General features: G+C 35.9%; 1 protein-coding gene across 1 annotated transcript in view; it reads right to left on the reverse strand.

The window, feature by feature from the left end:
- The window catches only part of LOC150079940 (ankyrin repeat and BTB/POZ domain-containing protein 2), a 166,696-nt gene that overhangs the window by 31,187 nt on the left and 111,296 nt on the right, over positions 1–24,213 (reverse strand). Inside the window, exons 4-6 of the mRNA XM_090382457.1 lie at positions 14,632–14,793; positions 3,607–3,790; positions 70–222 (exon numbers count right to left, since the gene is read on the reverse strand). Coding sequence (XP_090238583.1) covers positions 70–222; positions 3,607–3,790; positions 14,632–14,793 — 499 coding nt within the window. The remainder of the gene's footprint in view (positions 1–69; positions 223–3,606; positions 3,791–14,631; positions 14,794–24,213) is intronic.

Raw genomic sequence — 24,213 nt, forward strand, 5'->3', positions numbered from 1 at the left:
AGAGAACTAGAACCAGAACATGCATAATTTTTTTTTAAATTCTAAACTACAGAGATCGATATTTCTTACCCAAATTGCCGAACAGGACAATCAACTCCAGGTAACAGGAGTCTAGCTGATTGCATGACATCATCCTTATCTACAACTTGGGAACGTCGATATTCAGCATGGGCTGTAGCTACTCGGACCCATTCAATAAGAGGTGGAAGAACCAAATAAGGCCTAAAAAAATATATAGCTTTTTATATAATGGAAACTTACTAATTCATTACTATGGCATTGGTTAATTTAAGTAATTAAATGTTAACCAATGACCATTTATATTACTTCATACATTTCTTTGTCAAACCTGCTATCCCATATGGGATGTTGGTCCTAGCTTTGTAATCTTATACTAATAAAAATTAACATTAGTAGAGGCATATAATGCAAGAAAGCAAGCTTATATGGCATCAGCCATATAAAGAAAAAAAAAAAAAATTCCCATTTCACCCATTCATTCACTCCAAAAGTTTGTCCACTTCTTCCTTGAATTTATTTAGGCTATCAACTTCCACAACAACAGATGGAGGTTTGTTCCAGCAATCAACTACCCGCTGGCTAAAGGCAAATTTCTGCACATCTAGTCCCCTTATGCCCCCTCAGGTTTATAATCCAAACAAGAGGAAGAATCCCATCAGCATTGAGCCTTAAGTTCTGCAATTTGCAGAACTTAAGCCTTTCTCTGTAAGAGCACCCCTCTGTTCCCCTCACCAGCCTTACTGCCCTTCTCTATACTCGTTCTAGCAACTCTACATCCTTCCTAAAATGAGGCTTCCAGACCTGTATGCAGTACTCAAGGCATGACCATTGCCGTATACAAGGGGATAATCACCTCCTTATCTCCTCCTCCATTGTTTATAAACAGAAGTAGAAAAGTTATTATTGTTATTCCAAGCATAAATTTTTTGTTCAGTAACAAGCAAACCAATCATAGAATATAGAACATATATATACAAATAAACTTTTTGGAGAGGGATGTTGCAAATTTAGCTACATCTATCCTACAACTATTAATCGTCCCTTTTAATTTATGTCTTTCATCTGAGAAGGAGGAAAGATGCAATCAGCATTTAGTTTACTAAACCTTTTTAAAGCCTTAAACATTTTGATCAGATCATCATGTAGATGCTTAGGTTTCCAGATACTGCAGTTTACATAACACCAGTCTTTTGGTAAGAAATATGCTTAATCTTGTTGCTATTCTGTGCGGCCATAGTAGTAAGAAAATATGCTTGCTGCCTTCTCCATGATGATTAACTGGCTCATAAAGAATGTGTCATTCTTTATAATGGAAGGGCTTTGAACACTTCTATTTTAATTCAAGTGTTATGCCTTTTCTTTCCTTTTTATTGGATTCATTAACACTATCACATAATATTTTGCTAGACTTTATCGGTGTTTGGAGTTAGTTTTACAAATTAACTTCAAAACATACATACTCAGAACCAGACCACATCAACTGTCAACTGTTGTTAAACACAGTCCAACTGAGTAAAGGGACACTCAGCAGCTGATAGGAAGTGGTTATAGTATGTAATCATCAATAAAATGTGTATATATGCTGTTTTCTATTTCAAAGGTTTGTCTAAAAATAACAAGAATGGCATTAACACTTTCCCTGCTGGCTTTTCCAATGACAGTTTCAACCCAGGATTGAAAACCATGGAACTTGAGTCAATCTGGATTGGAAAGGGAAGAAACATTTTTTTGCCTATCTTCTCACTATTACTGAATTAATCAGCCTCCAGTGTAGGTTGCTTGACAAAAATATCCAGTTTTTCTTTGGTCAAGTGGAAGAAAAAGTTCTAAAAATAGGGTGGCTTTCCCTCCAAGTGGATTAGAATTCAAAGCTACATATACTTTTGTACAGGGCCGGCTCGATGGTATGTGGCACCCCTAGGCCAGTTTGGTTTTCAGTGCCTGATCATTTTTTTTTTATTTTAAATTTTTAAGCTTTATAAATACAGTATTTATTTAAAATTTAAAATATTACATAAAATTAAATTTACAAAAGGTATATAACAACAATAAACTATTCTAAAACTAAACAAAAAAATTCTTGAATAAAATATTTAAAATTATACTTATAAAATAGGTGTAAAATAATAATAAACGTAATAATTTTGCAAAAACAAAGCAAAAAAAATCTATCACAAAAAAGACCTCCGAGTTTGGGAAAATTCATGTCAACGAAATAGGTAACTCATACCCCAACCATTAAGTTCAATTATTACTGTAAACAAATGGTGATACAAAAATAAAATAAAATGTGAAAATGTATTTATAATGAAATAAATAAAACTGATATAATGTGATAACTGCAAAAAAAAATCTTCTTAAATAAAGTATATAAGCTGTGTCTATGAAGTATACGAATAATTATTGAAAATCGTAGCAAAAAACAATTTTTTAACTAAATTAAAACTTTTCTGGCTTTTACTGTCGCAAAATTTATTATCAATTCTTCCACATCAAGTTCTTTTAAAATATCTTGTTCAATCGATAATATTGTTAAACCGCCTAATCTTTCCTGACTCATAGTTGTTCTCAAATGAGTTTTAATAAATTTCAGTTTCGAAAAACTCCTTTCTGCACTAGCCACAGAGACAAGCAATAATAGAAAAATGTGGATAGCAATGAATAGGTTTGGTAAGGAAGATGTCAATTGTTGATCACAAATGAATTAGAGAATTTTCGCGGGCGACATTTCTTCATTCGAATATGAACAGTGAAGATATCTAATTTCATGAAGCTAATCCATTCCCGATATGTCTTTTTTCTTTTTCTGCTGTTAAAAGCATTTCTAAATTCATACAATGTTTTAATCCAATTAACTGCTTAGTTAACTAATAATTAATTGATTAACCGGTTATTTAATTTTTCTAGTTTATTGAATGCCCCAGACTGGTTCACAGCTGTAGCGTGATAAAATGGAGTTTGGTGTGAAAAGTAAAATAGGCACCCCAAAAATAAAATTTTAGATCAAAACGGAGCCCCATGCAATATGGCACCTGGTAAGAAAAATCAAATATGCAAACCAAAAAACAAAAAATGCTAAAAATGACGCCCCTTGCAATACAGCTTTTGGGGGGCACTGCTCGTACCACCAACGCTTCGACTCTCTGGTCCTCTTTAATACTATTACTTTTTTCTTTTTTTTTTTACGATGTTGATGCCCCAAAGCCATTGCGCCCCTAGGCCGGTGCCTAAGCCTAGAGCCAGCCCTGCTTTTGTATAAGTGTAAATATTCAGGAAGCAGTGAATATATTAATCTGAATCAGCATAAAATGGAGCAGCGCAAAGCAGGATCTGACTGCAATTGGTTATGAATGTTTAAGCGAAAGAGAGAAATTGAGGCAACATAAATTGAGTGATACCTGTATCTGACTATGTTAAAGAACTTGAGCTTGATGTGAGTCACCTATCACTCATTACTGTGGAAAATTACAATGATTCACTAATAGCGAAGTGAGAAATCTAATATAACAATGTCTGAGCATGTATCTAAAATCAAACTTTCTGGCATATACGTAAAGCAAAAATTAAAATATTCACTGAACTCACCTTTCATAAACAAGCTCCTGAACTGGCGTTCTTCGACACGCATGGTCGGCATGCTCAAGTTGAGAACACCTCATAAAATAATAAAGTGAATGTAATGCTCCAGGACCCCAAGCAACATTCTGTCGAGTTGTGCTGCCCGTCAACACACGATTGTGGTATTGTAACACCCTACTTAACAAGTCACCTAAAATGAAAATCAAAGATTATTAACAGAAATCAACTTAAAATGTTTGCAACACTAGTAATAAAATATCAAAACTAGTTAAATATAATATGTATGGTGGTTATAAAAAAAACTATCCCTATAGAGAGTTATGGATAGTGAAGTATTAAAGGAAATACAGAGACACTTTCAGCAAAGGTGTCTATAACAAGCAGAAGAGAAAGCAGAAAAAAAAATATTAGTTCAAAAGTCTACCTCTAAGAACCAAAGTGGCACTATAGTTACCAATGGATATAAAAGCAAGTGCATTGAACAATTTCAGAAAGAGTTTGTCTAATGAAACTAAATGTGCCCCTGACTTTACCAGAGTATGCTCACCTCACAAAGCCCTATTATGAGAATACTAACAAAATGCTGGGAATACCATACATTGTGTACCATTGTTACATTCTGCCATTCGAAACATTGTTAAAAGGTTTGAGCACGTTGTGATGAATGAAAGCAATCACACCACTTTGGCCCATGGTGGCAAACTTCTGAACTAATTTTTTTGGTCAAGTCTCTCTTCTGCATGTATGTTTGTTTGTTTGTTTGTTATTTGGTTTTTAGGAGCATTAGCAACTAAGGCCATATTGCTCCGGGATATGCGGTGGTCATTCCTGACCTTTCCGCATCTTCCGTATTTGGTGGTGACGGGCTCGAACCCCGGTCTAATCAAGAAGCGTGTGCTACGCACTGCTGCTCCTTCCCACCTGGCTACGGAGGCGCCTTGCATGTATGTACAACCTTTATTGTATTTCCTTTAACATATCACTCTTTAGATAGCTATGTCCAGAGATAATCTAATTACAACCACCATGTATATTAAAATTGTTTCAGATACTTTCCTATAAAAATTCCATCAGATTAGAAGTAAAGTAGGTGATTTATAAAATAAATTCTAGAGTTTGAGGTTTTACATCCCTACTTGTATTTGTCGACAAAAGTTGAAATTTCAGAATATTTCTGGTTATTTTTTGTTAGGTTTGGGCTCAAACAACTCACATTAAATTTCTATAACTTCATAGTTTGAGTTTTTTCACCAGATAGGAGGATAACAACAATTATTAGGACAAATAAACAAAATTACACAATAATACAATAATAAATGCTTCTTTACATTCTATTTTATCTCTCTTGCTGTAATGGGGAAACTTCGTTCCTTCCAGTGACAGTGACAGGCTTGGGCTAATGCTCACTTTAGAAGTTACATGACCATCCAATAGGGGTAACCTAAAGTTTCTAATATTGTTTCTAATCAAATAACATCACCAAGAAGATGAACCTATTATTCATTAAAAACTCAAAACTCACTGTGACTGGTTTCATGTGAATGCTTCCCTGTGTTATATTTTTCCATTTTACTGTCTTGGGGAACCTTTTTCTCTTCAGTGACAAATACAGGATATCTGAGGTGTATTGGCCAAACTTCAGCAATATGTTCTAGAGGAGATTTGTGGCAAAATATGTCCTATAAACCATAAGCCAATTTGACACCGTATTCCAGTTAGGCACACTAATGTAATGTAGAAATGAACACAAAATCAATTTTCAATTCATATTTATTATAATTTCGTTAAATACTTCAATTAACCTTTAGCTTATTATTATCAGCTTACAAGTTTACATACAGCTACATCCAATTTTCAAAATAACCACCTTGAGATCACATGCATGTTAAGCCACTGAAAGTCTCCACTGCATATGTACCAATTCATTTCCAATGCCAACAGCAACTTCGTTCATGACCTAGCATCTACAGCAACCATCCATATGGTCAAAACTCATAAAACCCTAGACTTTGTGCGACTTCAAAAGAAGAAATCTAATGGGTTTCGGTCTGGTAACCAAGCATGAAGCACCAGCAACAAAGACGACACCCTTTGTTGCTTCTGCTCATCTGTGAGGCACAAATATTGCAGAGACCTTCCATTTCCCTAAATCTTCATGGAGAATTTGACCAATTGTTTCCTTATTCATATCCAACTCACTCATAAGCCATCATTCTGAGTGTCAAATTATGATATCTTGCCACAATTTATTGAACCTTTGCAACTCTATCCTCATTTCGAGAGGTTGAAAGTTGCCCACTTATTGGGTTACTACGAACTTCCTCGTGTCCGTCTTTGAACTGTTTATAAGATTCAAACCACACTGGTACAATTTAACATTTTATCACCATAAACAGTTTTCAACATTCATAACCAGAGAGTCATTTCCTTCCATCAGACATGTGAGAAATATTGAAAAAAAAACGTTTCAAATTTAAAATTCATTATTTTTTAATATAAAATATGACAAAACACATTCTTCGATACATTGAACTTTTAGTCTCCTTAGTCTTTGCCGACTCTTTTAGTGTTTACAAAACATTGGTCTTTACAGCCTCTTAGTCTCTGCTGCCCCTTAGTCATTGCCGCCCTAGTGTGGTACACCACTTGCACAACTGGGTTGGCGCAGCTCTGCATACCGGCCTCCTGCCCCAGACCACAGGATTTCCCAGGTAAGTCTTATGGCCAGTCCGCCTCTCCTTCCAATCAATGCAAAGCAGTGGGCAGAGCTAGACAATGTTGCAAAGATCCATATGTAAGAACTATGGATCTTTGCAACATTCTAGGTAAGAACTAGGTAAGAACCATGTACTGCAGACTAATCTTTCTTGTTTTTTTTTATAGAAAACATCTTTTCTATAAAAAAAAAAAAAAAAACACATACACAAAGTTACTTCATAATGATTCATCTCAGAAACTGTTCATCAGTCCACAGAAATTAAAATTTCATTAAACCAGTTGAAACTTTATTATTTTGGCTTTGTCAGAAAAATAGATTAAAGGATACAGTGCTATCTTAAAAGCAACGATGGTTGCCAAATTTATTCAAATTTGAAAAACAACTTCAGTGCAATTAAAACTGAATGTATCTAAAATTAAACGCACAAATGTAGAGAATGAGACGCTGAACTCCACTTAGCGGTATACCCTTCAAAATGGTGGCGAGAAGAGGGAGAAAAGTAGTGATTGACAGGTTGTGACTCTGCGCACTCACTGCATCCCCCTCTTCGTTTTAGGCAGACATCACGTGGAGTGCTAAATGCAAAATTTGTTGCATATAGTTTCATTTGCATGCTGGTTTTACATCTGTGTTGCTCGCTCAGTTGCTGCTTGCCACGTGGGTGGGCATTTAGTCCAGAGTTTCTGTGTCGTGTATCCTGTTCCATCCTGCAGGTAAACTGTTTCGTTGTTTTTTGCTGCCATGTGTTGCTGTCACATTTTCTTGTTTTTTTTTTATTTTTTTATTTCTTTTGACCTTTGTTCAATCCAAATAAAGTGAGTGAGTGCAAGAATGTTGCATGGTTTGGAAAGGGATAGATGTATGGCTGTGGTTGAATGGTGTATGAATGTGAATTTGATTGCTTCTCAGTATAAGTGTTTTCAGTGTGGATGGTCAATGAAATCAGCCGAGTGAAAGGACATTATGGATGGATTTGAGTGGGTGTGTGGGAAAAAGGGACCACTCCTGATCAGGTTAAAAGGTCTGTACACAAGGAATTGTGGTTTTATGAAAGTAGATTAAGAATGATTGAAGTCCTTCTTCTCACCCATTATTAGGCAGAGAAGGTACCGTGTGAATATGTTTTGAGTGAGATAGGTGTGAGTCAAACCACGGTGAGTGACTGGTGCAGTTTTTGTAGAGAGGTGTGTGTGGAGCTGTGCTTGAAAGAAAGGAGTATGATAGGTGGCGAGGACAGGTGGTTGAAATTGATGAGAGTAAGTTTGGAAAGAGGAAGTATAATAGAGGAAAATGAATGAATGGGCACTAGGTGTTTGGTGGGATTGAACGAGACACATCACTGTGTTTTTTCAGGGTTGTTGAAAATAGGAGTAAAGAAGTCCTCCCAACATCATTAAGACTTCCATTTTGCCTGGAACAACTATTGTTTCGGACTGCTGGAAGTCTTATGATTGTCTGAAGGATGAAGGTTTTAAGCACATAGCGGGAAAACCGCTTGCTTCATTTTACCAACCCTGAAACCGGAGCAAACACCAACAGCATCGAGGGAATGTGGAGTGCCATTAAATGGCAACTGCCATCTAGAACAGTGGATGGTCAGTTCGACTCATACCTCAGAGAGGAGAATATATATGTGGTGGCGTATACACTCTGGCAGCAAAAACCGAACGATGGCTTTCCTGCAGGGGGTTCGAGAGATATACAAGCCTACAGGACAGGACTGATGAGGTGAGTTTTATTTGTATTTCCATATTATTTTCACATTTCATTAACCTAGTATTGTGTCAGTTACGTTCTTTAAAAAAAAAAAAATTCTATTGGCATATTGTGCTTATACAAAGAGGAATTTTATTGTTCATTGCACGTGTTAATTGGCTTTCATTTGTGTTTAGCGAAAAAAATGTTAAGTTTTTATGCAACTTCGGGAGGGATTCAAGCAAAAACCGGTCACTGGACGAAAAAAAGAATTATAACAGGAGTTATGTTTTTAATTGACTTTCATTTGTGTTTAGTGAAAAATGGTTATGTTTTTACACAACTTCGGGAGGTATTCAAGCAAAAACCGGTCGTTGGGACGAAAAAAACAATTTCAAGAGGAGTCATGTTTATAATCGACCTTCATTTGGTTAGTGAAAAATAGTTAGGTTTTTACACGGCTTCGCGAGGTATTCAAAAACCAGTCGTTTGCCACGTCGTATTATTTTTTGTTTCTTGTTTTGAAAAAAAATTGCTGTTTTTGTGTTAATTTTTCTTCATTTTAACTCTTAGATGTTGTTATGTTCCGTGACATTTTGTCTTCCCCGAATAAATTACATTTCTGTTAGTTACTGCTACGAAAAAAATTGCCGTTTTGCCGTTAATTTTGTTGTTTTTCAGCTCCGACATACTGTTATGTCACGAGAAGAAGGGGGGGAGTGGGCGGAGTTACGAATCGCACGTCACTGCTTTCCCCCCTCTTCTTCTCGACGCCATTTTGTAAGGGGTACCGTTCTCTGGAGAATTACCGAATGAGATAATAAAGCTTACTAGATTCTTCTTCTTCTTCTTCTTCTTTGGTCCTTAGCTGGCAGCTGGGGGAGGCGGTTGGCCACGCAACCAGTATGCTGCTGTAGGTGCCGCAGGGTTTCGGACTTGCTCTGTGATGTTCTTCCATAGCTTACTAGATTACAAAATATCAGACGCTAGATACCTAGTAACTCTATCCATGCACGATTTTTCAATTTGTTTTTCTTTTATTATTATTATATATTTTTTATAATAATATTTTAAAATTTATAATGGTAGAGATTCAGAAACGGGTACCCCTTTCAAAATGGCGGCGAGGAGAGGGGGGGGAAAGCAGTGATTGACGGATTGTGACTCCGCCCACTCACTGCGTTCCCCCTCCTCTCCTCGCCCGATGGATTTCAACTGACACGCGGACGGCACTTGGCACAGCAACAAATATGGCGGCTGAAAACAAATGATAAATCCAATAAATTTAAAAGTTCAAGTTACCAAAATGCACGTTTTTTCGCGATAATAAAATGTCACGTGATATTTAAATAAGTCGCATATAGCTGAAAAGGGGAGAAGGAAATTTAAAAGGAAATTTCGCGAAAGAAAAGGAACGGCAAATCAACAAAATTTAAAAATAAAACAAAAAGTTACGCGAAATGCAATCACTTGATTCTTCTCGCCCATACATAACTAGACTATTTCGCGAGCATTAACAACGAACTGAGACGAAGAAATACCACTTGAAAACTGAAAATCTATATTATATATCTATAAGTATATTATTTCATTTCCTACTTTTAGCGTTCGGCAAAAACTATTAATTCACTCGAAAACAGCAAAAATGTACGATGATAATATCAATTTAGGAATTATTACTTCGGTAAAACGGCGCTCGAAACTTTGAAGATGAAACGCGCTAGGGCATTAGTTCAAAATTAGCTCTCTGTAAAAAGAAATTCGCGCGCTCTACATCAAGAAACACCAATCTCATTTTCCTTTCACACCGAAAACATTTGTACTCACACGCAATCAAATTTATTTTGATTGCGTGTGAGTACAAATGTTTTCGGTGTGAAAGGAAAATGAGAGGTTGAACGGAGAGAAACAAAGAAAAAAACCTGTGAAAAAGGAGATTACACAGCAACAAAACCTGTGAAAAAGGAGATTAACAGGACACCCGCACAACTGAAATACTGTCTAAAAATGACCGCCGGAGCCTGGAAATGGCGCAATAGTAATCAGCCAATCACATTGTGATTGGCTAATTACTATTACTAATATGGCTTCGAGCGCCGTTTTGCCGAACTAATAATTCCTAAATTGATATTATGATCGTACATTTTTGCTGTTTTCGAGTGAATTAATAGTTTTTGCTGAACGCTAAAAGTAGGAAATTAAATAATATACTTCTGTTTATGTATATTGAGAGTTTCAATTTTGTAAATTGAGTAGAAATTATTAGTTTCTCTCAGTGGGGGGGGGCAATTTTCAAGTGAGATTATTATTATTAGCTATATGGTGCAAGGAAGCCTGAGGCTTATGCTGCACCAGCCAAAAAAAAAAAAAAAAATTCCCCAGTTACCCTAAGAGAGAGAGAGGGAGAAAAGTAAAAGGGAATCACCAAGAAAGGGAAGAATGCCGATATCCAGCTCAGGACTCTGGGTTTGTTCTTTTGCTTACATAATCCTCCTACCCCAATGAGCAGGCTAGTCATCAGTGGTAGCAGCTGTTCTGTTAGCTAGCAGAACATGTATTCTAACTCTTCCCACAGTTTATAATGTAATGTATTCAAATCCATGTTTCCACAGGACCAAAGTGAAGACTTGATAAACTCAGAAGCATTTACTTTGAACTATTGGTACAACATTATGCAAGGAAGATATGTCTTGATTAAGTGAAAATCCTCATTCTGCATTATGGAAGTTTACAAGGTGTTTAATACCACTAATATGTGTGCATTACCAGTATACATTATGAATTTAAAACCACTAATGTATGCATTAGTGGTATAAAGTACCCAAATTAGATTTTCCAACTCTCCTAACTGCCCCTTTTCATTAAAGACGATTACCGTGTAATATGATCAAAATGCCTGAAATCAGTGTTTTCAGATCATTGTAACAAACCACTAACTGTATGAGATAGAAAATTGTAAAAGGATATATTACTAGACCTTCAAGTGCAAAGCAGCTGTTAATAGTATATAAATAACTAAATTAGTGAAAAGAAGATAGTGTGAAAAAAAGTATAATGTGTCTTCATATCAGTTACCAAGTGCAACTGAAATAAAATATTATAAATTAATAAAAGCAAACAGCATAAAGCAATACAAACATACAGTGTAAAAAGTAATATGAAACAGATCCACTATACTAGTATTAATGTGTAAAGATAAGGATGGAAAAAATCTTGTAGCAAGCAAATATCTGAGTCAAACTTGGGCAGGTCAAAAACATTAATACCAGTGTCTCAAAATAAGTTAAAATATATAATCTTTGCAGGAACTGCAGTTATGCTTTTCATTTGGAATTTTAATGTTAAAATATTTTAATGTTTGGAATAGCATTTTAATGTTCAACAGATATTTTCAAATGTTTTGAAAGTAGTCACAATGTTATGAAATAAAAAACTAATAATAAACATTGGTTGTATATATAATGCCATGTTATAAAGTTGGAGAATAAAAAGGACAGCAGCAAAAAAGTAATGAAGCTGAATTTTAAAAAATACCTAATGTGAGTACGTATTGCTCCAGAGAGGGTGCTGGAAAAGCACAGAAGTGTGACCTTGTCAATCCCACAATCCAGACCAGTTAGCCTTACATTGTTTTTTTGTATGAACGTCCTCTGTGCATTGTGTCTAACATCATCAGAAACCAAAGAATCAACATCACGTTTTTTGTAAAGCTGGAGAAGAGTCCCACTGAAACACATGAAACATTACAAACAGCTTATGGTAATGAAGCTCTATCCTGAGAAAAAATCCCTAGAGTCCCAAATTGGTGGAATGTGTACAATTTATTAGCAAGTGACTGCTGAGTAACATTGAACAAGCAAGTAATGCTAACAAATGATTTAAACCACTGTAACAAATGTATTTAGTTCCCTGGGGAGGAAGATGAGTAAGAAAATATTTCCTTATTCAAATTTTGCATTATTTGAATTCAATCATTACTATTTTTGCCATACTGTGTATAACCATGAAATACTCAAGCACAAAAATTAAGATATGCAGTTTCCTGCATAAAAATAAATACTAACAAGATGAATTATTCAGGCAAGCTGTAAAAGTGTAAATGCCCAACTTCAATTTGTAAAGAAAAGAAAATTATTATAATTAATAAAGAAAATTGTGAAAAAGTGGTAAACAAGTACATGCAAAATGAGGTAAAAACATCTTCAGTATCCTTAGATAACTAATAATTTCAAAGTAAGAAGGTAAGAAAATTCAAAATAAAAATGTAAGAAACAGTATTGAAGGTTACTACATACAGGTTTGAAAACCTCATTTTAGGAAGGATGTAGATCCAGAAAGGGTGCAGAGAAGCACAACAAGGTTTGTTGTGCATGGAAACAAAAGAAAAGTAAAAAAGGTACACCTATCGAGAGAGACTGGGTTTCCTTAAATTGAAGTCTGAAAACTAGTCATCTGTGTGGTGACCTAGTTGAACACTAAGCAGTTAACTAAAATAAATGTTAACATCATCTTTTCACTTTCTCAGATGACACACAAAAGGGAACAAACATTTAAATTGGAAAAGGATGGTTGTAGATTACATATGCTGAAATTTGCATTCAGCTAAAGTGTAATCAATACTTAGAATAAACAACTGGAATTGGTTTGAGGGTAGGAACTGTGCAAAGTAAGGATTTTAAGCTCCTGGGAATGGATAAGTTTTTCTGGAAAATTTTATCATTTTTTTTTTTTGGACTTAAGTAACATATTAAATTGTTCAATAAATAGTTTAATGAAAAAAAAAATAAATAATAAATAAATAGTAATAATCACAGAATAAATAAATAATTTTAATCCCACAGTGAAGAGGAAGATGTAAGTCGGGGTGCCAGCAGACAAAGAGTAAGGAAAAAAAAAAAAAAATGGGAAAGTGGTTATCTATCCTGCACAGAGTGAGAAAGTAGAAAAGGTGAGCCAAGGCTGCTCCTAGTTCCAGGGCAGGATCCGGAAACAGTGCAAAACGCAGGTTAGAGAAAAAAAAAATATTAAGCTTAAGTAAATCGAAAAAAAAAAAATAAATAATAAATAAAAATAATTAAAGAATAAATAAATAATTTTAATGCCACACCCTGGCTACATTGAAGAGGAAGATGTAAGTTGGGTGCCAGCAGAGAGAGAATGAAAAAAAAAAAAAAAAAATGGGAGAGTGGTTATCTATCTTGCACAGAGTGAGAAAGAAGAAAAGGGGAGCCAAGGCTGCTCCTAGTTCTACGGTAGGACCCGGAAACAGTGAAGAACGGAGGTTAGAAAAAAAAAAAAGAAAAAAGAACATCAGTAGAAGGAGTGACTTTCAGTTGGCAGTGGAATTGTTAATGATCGGCATTTCCACGTCCACTATGTTTTTAAAGATTAAAACGAAAGAAGAAACAAAATAAAATGAAAGTAAAGAATTAAGTAACTTAAAATTAAATTGTCAAGCATCGGACCGTTCAAAGTCGTTGAAATTTCACCCGACCGATGAGGTGAGTGGTTTTTCTTCGTCTCAGTTCGTTGTTAATGCTCGCGAAATAATGTTTTATTTTTAAATTTTGTTGATTTGCCGTTCCTTTTCTTTCGCGAAATTTCCTTTTAAATTACCTTCTCCCCTTTTCAGCTATATCCGACTTATTCAAATGTCACGTGACATTTTTGTAACTTGAACTTTTAAATTTATTGGGTTTACCTTAGCGTGCCTCGTATTTCCAGTGCCGTTAGGTACGTGGCACTGGGATGACACGGCTGGCACGCAGTGCGTGCCACCCATACCGGCTGTTTCCGTGTGTTAAGGAGATCATGTGACAATGGGCGGAGTCAACACGCATCAATCACGGCCGTCTCGCCGCCATTTTGAAAGGGGTACCCGTTTCTGAATCTCTGCCTTTATAATTTTTAAGCTTTTATGCATTTATTTCTTTTAATATTTATGAATATATTGATTTATGAAGCGGCACATTGTCTTTAAACCGAACTACGCCAATTATATGTTTCCAAGAAATGCTTACATTCAAGTAATGATGAAACGGTGGCGCTTCGTGTGTTATTTAGTTATTTATTTTTAATTATTATGAAAGTTATCATTACTTGATGAATTTGTTGAAGGCTTATGGTGTCTCTCATTCTCCTCAAGTACATGTGCAACGGCCATGTTTAGCCCTCTAGCGTGCAACATTTCAGTTGCATGCTAGAAAGCTAAATATGGCATACAATATGTTGGACCAGTGGTTCCAACCGATCCAAGAGAATCGCTTATACGGCCCTGGGGCGGTTTAGTTTAAAAGCTTAGGCCGATGTAAAGTCCTATTTCGTCCCTGCGCCTATCTTAGCACCCATCAGCATACGATGACGTTTATTAACTAAATTATTTGGAGATTGAAGAAAATCTTTTCAAAACTAAGGGGATTTATCCTCAATTACCCACAGCCATCTCTCCTGAAAATAATCTAGGTCTGGCACAGGTGAACATGCGCTTCCGAATTTATTATTTTAAGAAACCAAGACTGTAAAGAGACATCTTTATTTGGGAGGACAAAAAGGTGAATAGCTGGAACCACTAAAATCAACTATGCAATCAAGAAATAAACTGTTCCCACATTATTTACCTAGTTCGTTGATGCTTCCAACGCACGTCGTCAACAAATGCTGCTCCATCGATTTGAAAGACGGCTGCTTAGGCTGTTCTTCCCCCTGGTGAAGTTGCACAGAACTTCCTGGCCTACTGCTGTTATCAGGTTGGCTCGGCCAACGTGACAAAGAAAGAGCACCTATACGGCGAGGAAGAAAATAATAAAAAATAAAATAAGTACTTTTTTTTCTTAATAAACTGCATTACAATTTAATGTGCCATTAATCTATCACATCCAGATGATATAATTTGATGTTTCTGCAGAAAGATTAGAAACGACCGAAGAATAGGTCAATAGTAACTACTAATTATCTTTGATATTTACTTCGCAGTTAGTCATGACAGCGCAGTAATGAATTTCCTGTGTTCTGATGCGACGTTAGATCCCATCTTGTTGGGAACAAAAGGAGATGAATAAAAAGTTGAAGGAATAATCGTAGGTCTTCTTCTCTGTTTCCCAAGGCAAAAGGTTTTATAACGACCTTTATTTTGTCCTGTCTTTAATGTGTGTGCGTGTTTTATCACTTTTCTAAGTTTCGCAGTCACAAGATTGTCATACAAAGGGATGCTATCTAAACATCCTTTTTGGTACGGCTAAAACTTCCCGGAAGTGCATTTACCAATCATGTAAATCATGCGAAAACTTGGAATACCGATATATATATAGACAAGCTTTCAAAAATCAACAAAGCTCAACTATGGATCTGTGAAAAATGACCAGTGAAAAGCAGTACAAAAATCAGATTCACAACTGTCCCGAAAGTTATTAGGCGTGTTCGCGCGCGCACACACACACATAGAAATCAAACAATTACTATTTCTATTTCTTTCTTTTTTCTATTTTTCATATATCACAGGAGTATGCTGCATATTGTAATTAAGCACTGGATGTTGTCGTGCGCAAGAACAAGTAAATGTTCTTTACTTGTCCTTGGTTCACAAATAAAAGTCGCTACTGTTTGAGGGTTCTTTTTTGTTATCAGTTTACTAAATATAAAAATCATTAAATATGTGTTATATTTCAATTGTTATCCGGGTTGTGCAAAGGAGGGAAATGAAGTGGGGCACATATGGGCTCCAATGCAGATTGGAATCCCCAAATGTTACTTTTCTTCCTTTCTTTGCTGCTTCCTGAAAAGCCCTCTTGTACAAATTAGATAATGTTCTTGGGGGGGGGGGCTACGTTAAGAAAGCCCCTTCTGTTCGTTTCGCTCTCCTGAAAAGTATAATATAAAACATAGTGATCCGAATGGGGAGTGAATTCCTCTCTCTTGCCTCCTTCAATGGAAACGACTGGCTTGAGTTAATATCAGACATGCACAATCTGTTTTCATTCTATGCTTCTACAACACCAGGTGGAAGTTCCAATCACACTGGCTTGAGTCTGCTACTCCAGCAGAACTGGAGTTACACTGCAACTCCAGTTCCTTGTGCTGGCATTTTTGTTCCCGGCAGCTCCTGGCGCTGGCATTTGTGTTCTCGGGAGCTCCTGGCTTCCCAACAACAGACTGTGAACAGATGCAGCTCTTTCCAATGAAGTTAGGATTTTGTCTGAAATTTAATTATATGTATATTTATTTTTTTATGTAATTTGCTTATTTTCGATTTATTCATATCAATCTTTTTTGGTCATGGCAGGTTTTTTCCCTCCCTGTACTTCGGCAAACAGGAGAGGGAGTATATAAGAGTACTGTACTGCTAAATTATGTGCAACTGAGTGCGGGGTTGCCATTGGTTGGCTGGGACCGCTTTAAGTAATAAATATCAATATCAAATCAATCTGGCTGAAAGCAAAATTCCATATCTGTTCTACAAGCATCCTACCTGCATGATTGTAGGTAGAGATGTGTGGAATTTGCTTTTTACTCCCCCCCCATGTGTGTTGTCTGAAGAAGAGGAAGGAGGTCATCAATATTTAGCTTACTATATCGTTTTAAAATCTTAAACACCTTCATATCACCTCGCAGGTGCCTAGTTTCCAGACGCTGCAGTTTGCAGAACTTAAATCTTTCTTGGTAAGGATGCCAATCTTGTTGCTCTACTTTGCAGTTGCCATTAATATCAATTATCTACCTTGAGCCACCAAACCGTCCTTTTTCCATAGCAGTAACATGCTCCAGTGGCGAAACTCCATACCGCTAGGGCCCGTCACTGCAGAAGACACGAGAACTTAGGGGATCCGACCAATAATTTGCTATGGTTATTAAAGATCAATTTCAATTATCTGACGATGGGAGCAGAATCATAACTTTCCCCTATAATTTGCCCCAATATAATATTCACTCAAGCAGTCTATCATGTGGAAGAATATCAAAAGTTTTGCTGAAATCTATTATCGACCTCACATGGTTTGTAACTTCGAACGAATTAATTAATAAAAATAAATTTTAAAATCTATGATCAAGAACAGCGCAGCAAGCTGGAAAACATAATGGCTTCGCTTTCATCATATGTAAGTACCCCCCCAGGGGCTCACATCTGGTGAGTATGGGCTTGGCACACTCAGGGTCCTGAGCTGGATATTATTATTCTTCTCTTTCTTGGTGATTCCCTTCTATTTTTGACTCTCTCTCTCTCAGGGGTAATTCAGAATTTTTTTTTTTTTTTTTTTTTTGGCTGGTGCAGCAAAAGCCTCAGGCTTCCTTGCACCATATGGCTAATAATAATAATGGAGCAAGCCTTCAAGAAGCACCGCAACCTATACACGGCCTACATCGATCACCGCAAGGCCTTCGACTCCGTACCTCATAGCTGGCTAATAGAGACCCTGAAGATCTACAAGGTCAATCCGATAGTGACAAACTTCCTAGGAGCAACAATGGCGAAATGAAGTACCACCATTAAGGTCGAGAACATCACAACCAGGCCAATCCCCATTAGAAGAAGTTAGGGAAGTCCAAGCCAACAGCCTAATTACCCATATGATTGCAGCCATTTGTTGAATAATATGTTTGCAACAATACAAGTGGCGCCTCCGTAGCCAGGTGGGAAGAGCAGCAGTGCGTAGCATACGCTTCTTGATCAGATCGGGGTTCGAGCCCGTTACCACCAAATACGGAGGATGCGGAAAGGTCAAGGAATGACCACCGCATATCCCCGAGCAATATGGCCTTAGTTGCTAATGCTCCTAAAAACCAAAGAACAACAACCAGCTAGGAAAAGCTATTGCATGGTGTCAGCTTGGATAACCATGAGGTCCCTGAGGGCCTGCACAGCCATCAGTCTGTCCAGTGAAGTGGCTAAGATAGAACATGCAATTAATAATAACTTTCATTCACTCAACATTAACACAATTTTACTTTTTATAGTTTTTTCTTACACTTTCTATTTTCTTTTATATATTAGATTAGATATCGATCAGTGCTTTTCGACAGGTGTGTCTTTTATAGAAAAGATTTGACTTACTCCATCATATCTCTATAGATAACGTAGAAAAACATGCGCGGGGGTTGGCGAGTAGGGGGGGGTACTCCCCCTGCTCGCAAACCCCCGCGCATGCTTTTCTACGTAACCTCGCAAACAATTATGAATCGAAAAATGTTTTTTTTTAAATATTTTTTTATTTTAATTTCATCTTTATATTACGCGCTATAATCTAGCTTTTATTTACGTTATTCTGTAATTAGTCTATTTATTTTATTATCATAAAATTTATTTATTAATTATCATAAAAACAGGAATTTAATCCCTGTTTTTTATAAAGAAATAACTAAATTATTTCCATGACTGAAATCTGATGATTGCTAATCGTTTGATGATGACTATCAATAATATTATATAAATTAAGAAGGCATTCACCTTTAGGTGAATGGCTAATTTGAAAAACACTTATGAATCAAAAAATGTTTTTATTATTATTTTTTTTTTCATATTTCTTGATTTTAATTTCATCTTTACATTACACCCTATAATTTAGATTATATTTATGTTATTCTGTAGTTACAGTCTTTATTTATTTAGTTGTTTTATTATCATAAAATTTATTTATTTATTATCATATTTATTTATTATCATAAAAAACAGGGATTAAATCCCTGTTTTTTATGATAAAAATTAGTTTGATGAATGAAATCTGATGATTACTAATCCTTTGATTATACCTATCAATAATATAATTTCTCTCTATACATTAAAAATGTTTTCCTCCTAGTGATATTTATTCAAGCCAATGGGAGAAGAAGGCGAGGCAATTACGTCACCACAAATGCAATTAATAATTGACAACTGCCTCCATAACGTTCACCAACCTCGTGCACTTGTTTCACTGTCTAACATTTGATGTTCCATTGTAACTTTTTTTGTATATTAATAAATATTGTATACAGTATTTGTAAATAGTTTAGTATTTTGTAAATATTTTAAATATTTGTATAGTTTGTAAATATTTCAGTTAAATATTTTAGTCCTACTCTTTCGGATGCAACAATATTCCTTGTGCATTATGGAACCCGAAGCAAAAGGCCTTTTCCTAAGTAACCCATGTAAACACAGGTGAATAATTACACAGTAATATTTATTCCACCTTGAGAATGCCTCGCACTACAAATGCACAGGTAAATAATTACATAGGTCATTTTCTGATTAGATATCGATCAGTGCGTTTCGATAGGTGTGTCTTTTACGTAGAAAGGATTTCACTTACTCCATATATCTCTACATTTTACGTAGAAAATCATGCGCGGGGGTAGGCCAGAAAAGAGAGTAGGGGGCGAAACCCCTATTAAAAATGCATTCACCCTTGGGCTCATCTGTAAAACAGTTATGAATCGAAAAACGTTTTTTTTTTTCATATTTCTTGATTTTAATTTCATCTTTATATTACGCGCTATAATCTAGCACGTAATATAAATTTTATTTTATTTTATCTACGTTATTTTGTAGTTAGTCTTTATTTTATTATCATAAAATTTATTTATTAATGATCATATTTAATTTATTTATTATCATAAAAAATAGGAATTGAATCCCTGATCTTTATAATAATAAAGAAATAAATATTAGTTGGTGACTGAAATCTGACGATTACTAATCGTTTGATTATACCTATGAATAATACTGTATAATATGAATTAAGAAGGCACCTAATTTGAAAAACAGTTATGAATCGAAAAATGTTTTTATTTTTTTCATATTTCTTGATTTTAATTTCATCTTTATACTACGCGCTATAATCTATATTTTATTTACGTTATTTATTCTGTAGTTGGTCTTTATTTATTTATTTTATTATCATAAAATTTGTTTATTAATTATCATATTTAATTAATTTATTTATTATCATAAAAAACAGAGATTAAACCTCTGTTTTTATGATAATAAATAAATTAGTTCGATGACTGAAATATGACGATTACTAATCGTTTGATTATGCCTATCACGTATAATATAGTATAGAAGGCATTCACCTTTAGGCTCGTTTGTAAAACAATTATGAATCGAAAAATGTTTTTTTTTTTTCAACGAAAGCTTAATATTTGTTCCGCAAAGAAGGTGAGCGTTCCGTTTTGTTTATTTTGTATTTTGACACACCTAAAGTTAACAAATTCCATACATTGGAGTTGACTCATTTCTTGTTTCTAGTCGACAAGTGTTATCGCAAACTTCCCTTGTTTCATTTTGCACACTAGCAAGCACGCAGCTTGGTATTTGAACCGCGCCAGTATCCTAGCAACAGAAACATTACGCACTTCCGCTTTTGCATACCACCACTGGCAGGTGCGGAAGGAGACCAAAAGTCGACAAGTTTCGAATAAGGAAAAATATTCGATGCTTCTTACACACAAACTAAAATTCGTGGTGGTAACTTAAAAAAAAAGAAAAGAAAGAAAGAAAAATTAAACCTCACGTTTTTACAGAAGGAGTTCATTATGCACAACAATACAACTATGACTGCACCTTAGATCCGAGATAACACGTTTAAATTACCCGAGTGGTGGAGGAAAATGAAGTTAGCTTATGTTGATTCTATCAACGTTAAAAAGCAGGTTTATATATGTTATAAAGCTTGGTAAAGACAAGTACCGTAGACACTATAGATAAATTTACGTAAACTTAAAAAAAAGAAATCTTCCGGAATAATTTCCTTATCAGACAACACGCATAAATGAGCGCGAACTTCCTGTTTGCAACCAAACGTAACACTTTGATTCCCGAGAGATGTTTTTGGCAGTTTAGGACATCTTGGTACATTAGTTCAAGGTGCAATGACATTGTACAGCTCATTTAAGAAATTTTCTTGTTTTCATCTATTTATTTTACTCCTGTCTTAAATAAAACTACATTCATACGATCAAAAATGATATTCTTAAGAACTGAGAAATGCTGTGGTCAAAAAGGAGAAAAAAAATTATAGTACTGATTGACACACTTTCTAACATTAGCCAACCAGCAGGCCCAACGAGACCCGGGCCCTTAATTCTTCGAGGGCCTGGCCAAGCACTTAATAATACTTCTTTAAGTAATTAAATTATTTTTTTTAATGATTGGTAAAAAAATCTACGAACTTAAAATAATAAAAAAATTATTTTATTATTTTTTTCTTATTCGTTTAATATATTTTAGAATTGACTGGCGCTGCTTTTGAACTTTCAAATTTACATGTGGATACACGCGCAAATACAAACATACACAAAGACGATAGAGGGTGGCGCCTGTAATGTATGTACCGAGGCCCGCGTTAGGTCTCAACTTAATTGCCAACCAACGAAACAGTCACCCCTAGCATCGTCTTGCCCTAACGACTAATATTGGCCAAAAAATTACCTTTTGCAAATGGCGTAAATAGACAGTTAAACGTAAGATATGCAAATTTAAGAAAGCTTGTTAAGTTTAAGTTGTAACATGATAAATCAGATAAATACCGTATGCTTTCTTAGTCTGCGCGTGTAGTACAGTGGTATTGTCATCGTCCTCCCACAGCCAATGGAAAAGGTAGATGGCAAGGTCCCCCCCCCGGAACCGCTCGAATCCTGTCAATGACGGAGGCACATTTATGAACTTTTTACACTCCGTGGCTGAGTTAGCCAGTCTCAGTGGTAGATAGCAAGGTTTTTCACCACTTAAACTCGAGTTTTTCATCGAGCAAAACAGGCAAACCAGAGAACACGCGCAATTTTTTGTATTTAGCTTTCTATAAAAACTACAACACAAAAAGCATTAGTACTTAACACGGTACGTGGTTTGAAGGTTGAGAGGATGAAATAAGACACTGTTGACATTAGGCTTGAATTTTTGTGGCTTGTAATTTTCAGGATTTATCTGTGAAGGGAGGTCGTTCCACAAAACAAGTTGAAAGGATAAACGAGGAAGAAGACAAATTGATTCTGTAAGTTTGAAGTTGGACAGTAAACGGATGTTGACTGGTTGTGGCACGTGTTCGAACTAGTTTGGAAGAGAAGGGGAATTATAGAAGACACTTCAGTAGAACAGCGCCCGTGGAAGTATATATAGAAAAGGAATGCAGTAGAAACAGAACGTATATGAGACAAACAGTGGAGAGATTTTGTTAGAGATGAGTCATTAATTAACCTAACTGCCCTCCTTTAAATATAATCTAGAAGCCTGACAGAGGTTTTAGGGGAACCGCCCCAGATGTGGGAACAATATTCCATGGTAGGGCGGATTTGCGATTTGTACAGAGTGAACAGCTGTTTGGAAGAAAAGTAACGCCGAGAGCAAAAGAGAAAACCCAGTTTTTTAGATGCAGAGGAAACAATATTTGTGATGTGCTTATGCCAAGAGAGATAAGTCAGGGTAATCCCTAATAGAAATATATGATATTATCTAGAAGAGCAGAAGAAACATTTTTGCGAGATATAAGACAGGACTGAGTTTTAGAAGGATTGAAATTAATTAAGTTTTCTTTGTTCCCACTGGACAATTACTAGAGATCAGCATTTTGGGAATTGGTAGAGGATATCTGGGAAGTTGAAATTGTTTGAGCAGGGCAATGTTTCTTAAAATAGAATGCAATGTGCTATTATCAACAAAACTATGGATAGGATTTCCGGTCTCTGGAAGAAGGTCATTAATATACAAGAGGAAAAGAGTTGGAGAAAGAAATGAACCTTGGGAAACAAGAGCATTAGTGGAGAAGTTAGAAGACAGAGAGCCATCACCCGCAGTGAGCGGTCAGAGAGAAAACTGGTACCCAATTAGAAAAAACATTTGGCAAACAAAACCCAACCTATTATATTTAGGCCGCCCGAATAATTAAATTCATCTGCCGTGCTGTGTCTATGTCTGTTAATTGCGTGTATTCTATGGTCGATTTGTCGGACGAAAAACCCAGTTTTCTGGGGGGGAAACCTTGCTGAGACCAACTAACTCAGCCACGGAGTGAAAAAAGCCCATTAAAGTTCCTCGCGTCATCGACGGGATTCGAACCCGGGCTTTTTCCACCCGGTGTAGGGAGGACGGTGACGATACCACTGTGCTACACGCGCAGACTACATTTGGCAAACCATAATAAGATGGAAGCGTGTTTAGAAGACCTTTACGCCAAACACGATCAAATGCCTTTAAAATGTCAAGAGTAACTGCTTGAGTTTCACCAAACTTTTCCATTGAATTTGTCCACTGGTTATACATAAGCAATGTATAACCAGTGGATCTACACTCATGGAATCCCTTCTGGCGATTGTTGATCAGATTGAACGTTCCTAGATAGTTTAGAAGTTAGCGGTTAATAGATTTCTCAATTACTTTAGAAAGAAAAGCAGTAAGTGCAATGGGACGATATTTGAATGGAAGGAATTTGTCACCTGTTTTTAAGAACTTGCTATATATGAGCAAATTTCCAAGCAGAAGGGAAAACATCGGTGGAATAAGGAAGTGTAAAAAGGCGAGAGAGAACAGGAATAAGCTCAAGAGCACACGTTTTGAGAGCAAGTGGAGAAATACCATCAGGACCTGGAGCTTTCTTGGCATCGAAACTGTTCAAAATTCTTCTGACATCATTATGACGGAAGACCACAGGAAGCATTGAATGGAGTGTACTGGGAATGGTAGGAGGTGGTTTACTAAGATCATCAATACACGAGTTAGAAGAAAAGTAGGATGCTAGCAGGTCAGCTTTATCTTTAACTGAGGTGGTAATAGAAACATCCGGTTTTGACAGAGGTGGAAATAGAGATGGGCAAACGTTGAGGCCAATATCTTTGACAAGAGCCCAGTATGGCCGAATACCGTTTGGACAAGAAGCAAGTTTTCTATTTTTAGCCAGTTCGAAATATAGTTTGAACTGATTAATAACTGCTTTACAATTTGCGAGCTATTGTGTATATAGAAAATGAACCTGGAGCTCTGGATACAAGCCAATTGCGATATGCAACGTTCTTATCTTTAACAGTTTTAGTAGATTTATTGGAAAACCATGGTTTGGATAAAGGACGATATTTTAAGGTGGAGTGTGGAATAAAGGATATATATCCGGAAATAATTGAATCCACAAGAGGCTGGCATACGTAGATTTAAATTCATGATATCATGATCAATAAACAAAGAGCTAGGTCGGGAAAAAAAAAAAAACATATGGTGAGATATACCGATCTCTTCTGCA

This window comes from Mastigoproctus giganteus, chromosome 10 (genome assembly GCF_048544385.1).
Source record: "Mastigoproctus giganteus isolate SK-2022 chromosome 10, ASM4854438v1, whole genome shotgun sequence".
NCBI classification, from domain to species: Eukaryota; Metazoa; Arthropoda; class Arachnida; order Uropygi; family Thelyphonidae; genus Mastigoproctus; species Mastigoproctus giganteus.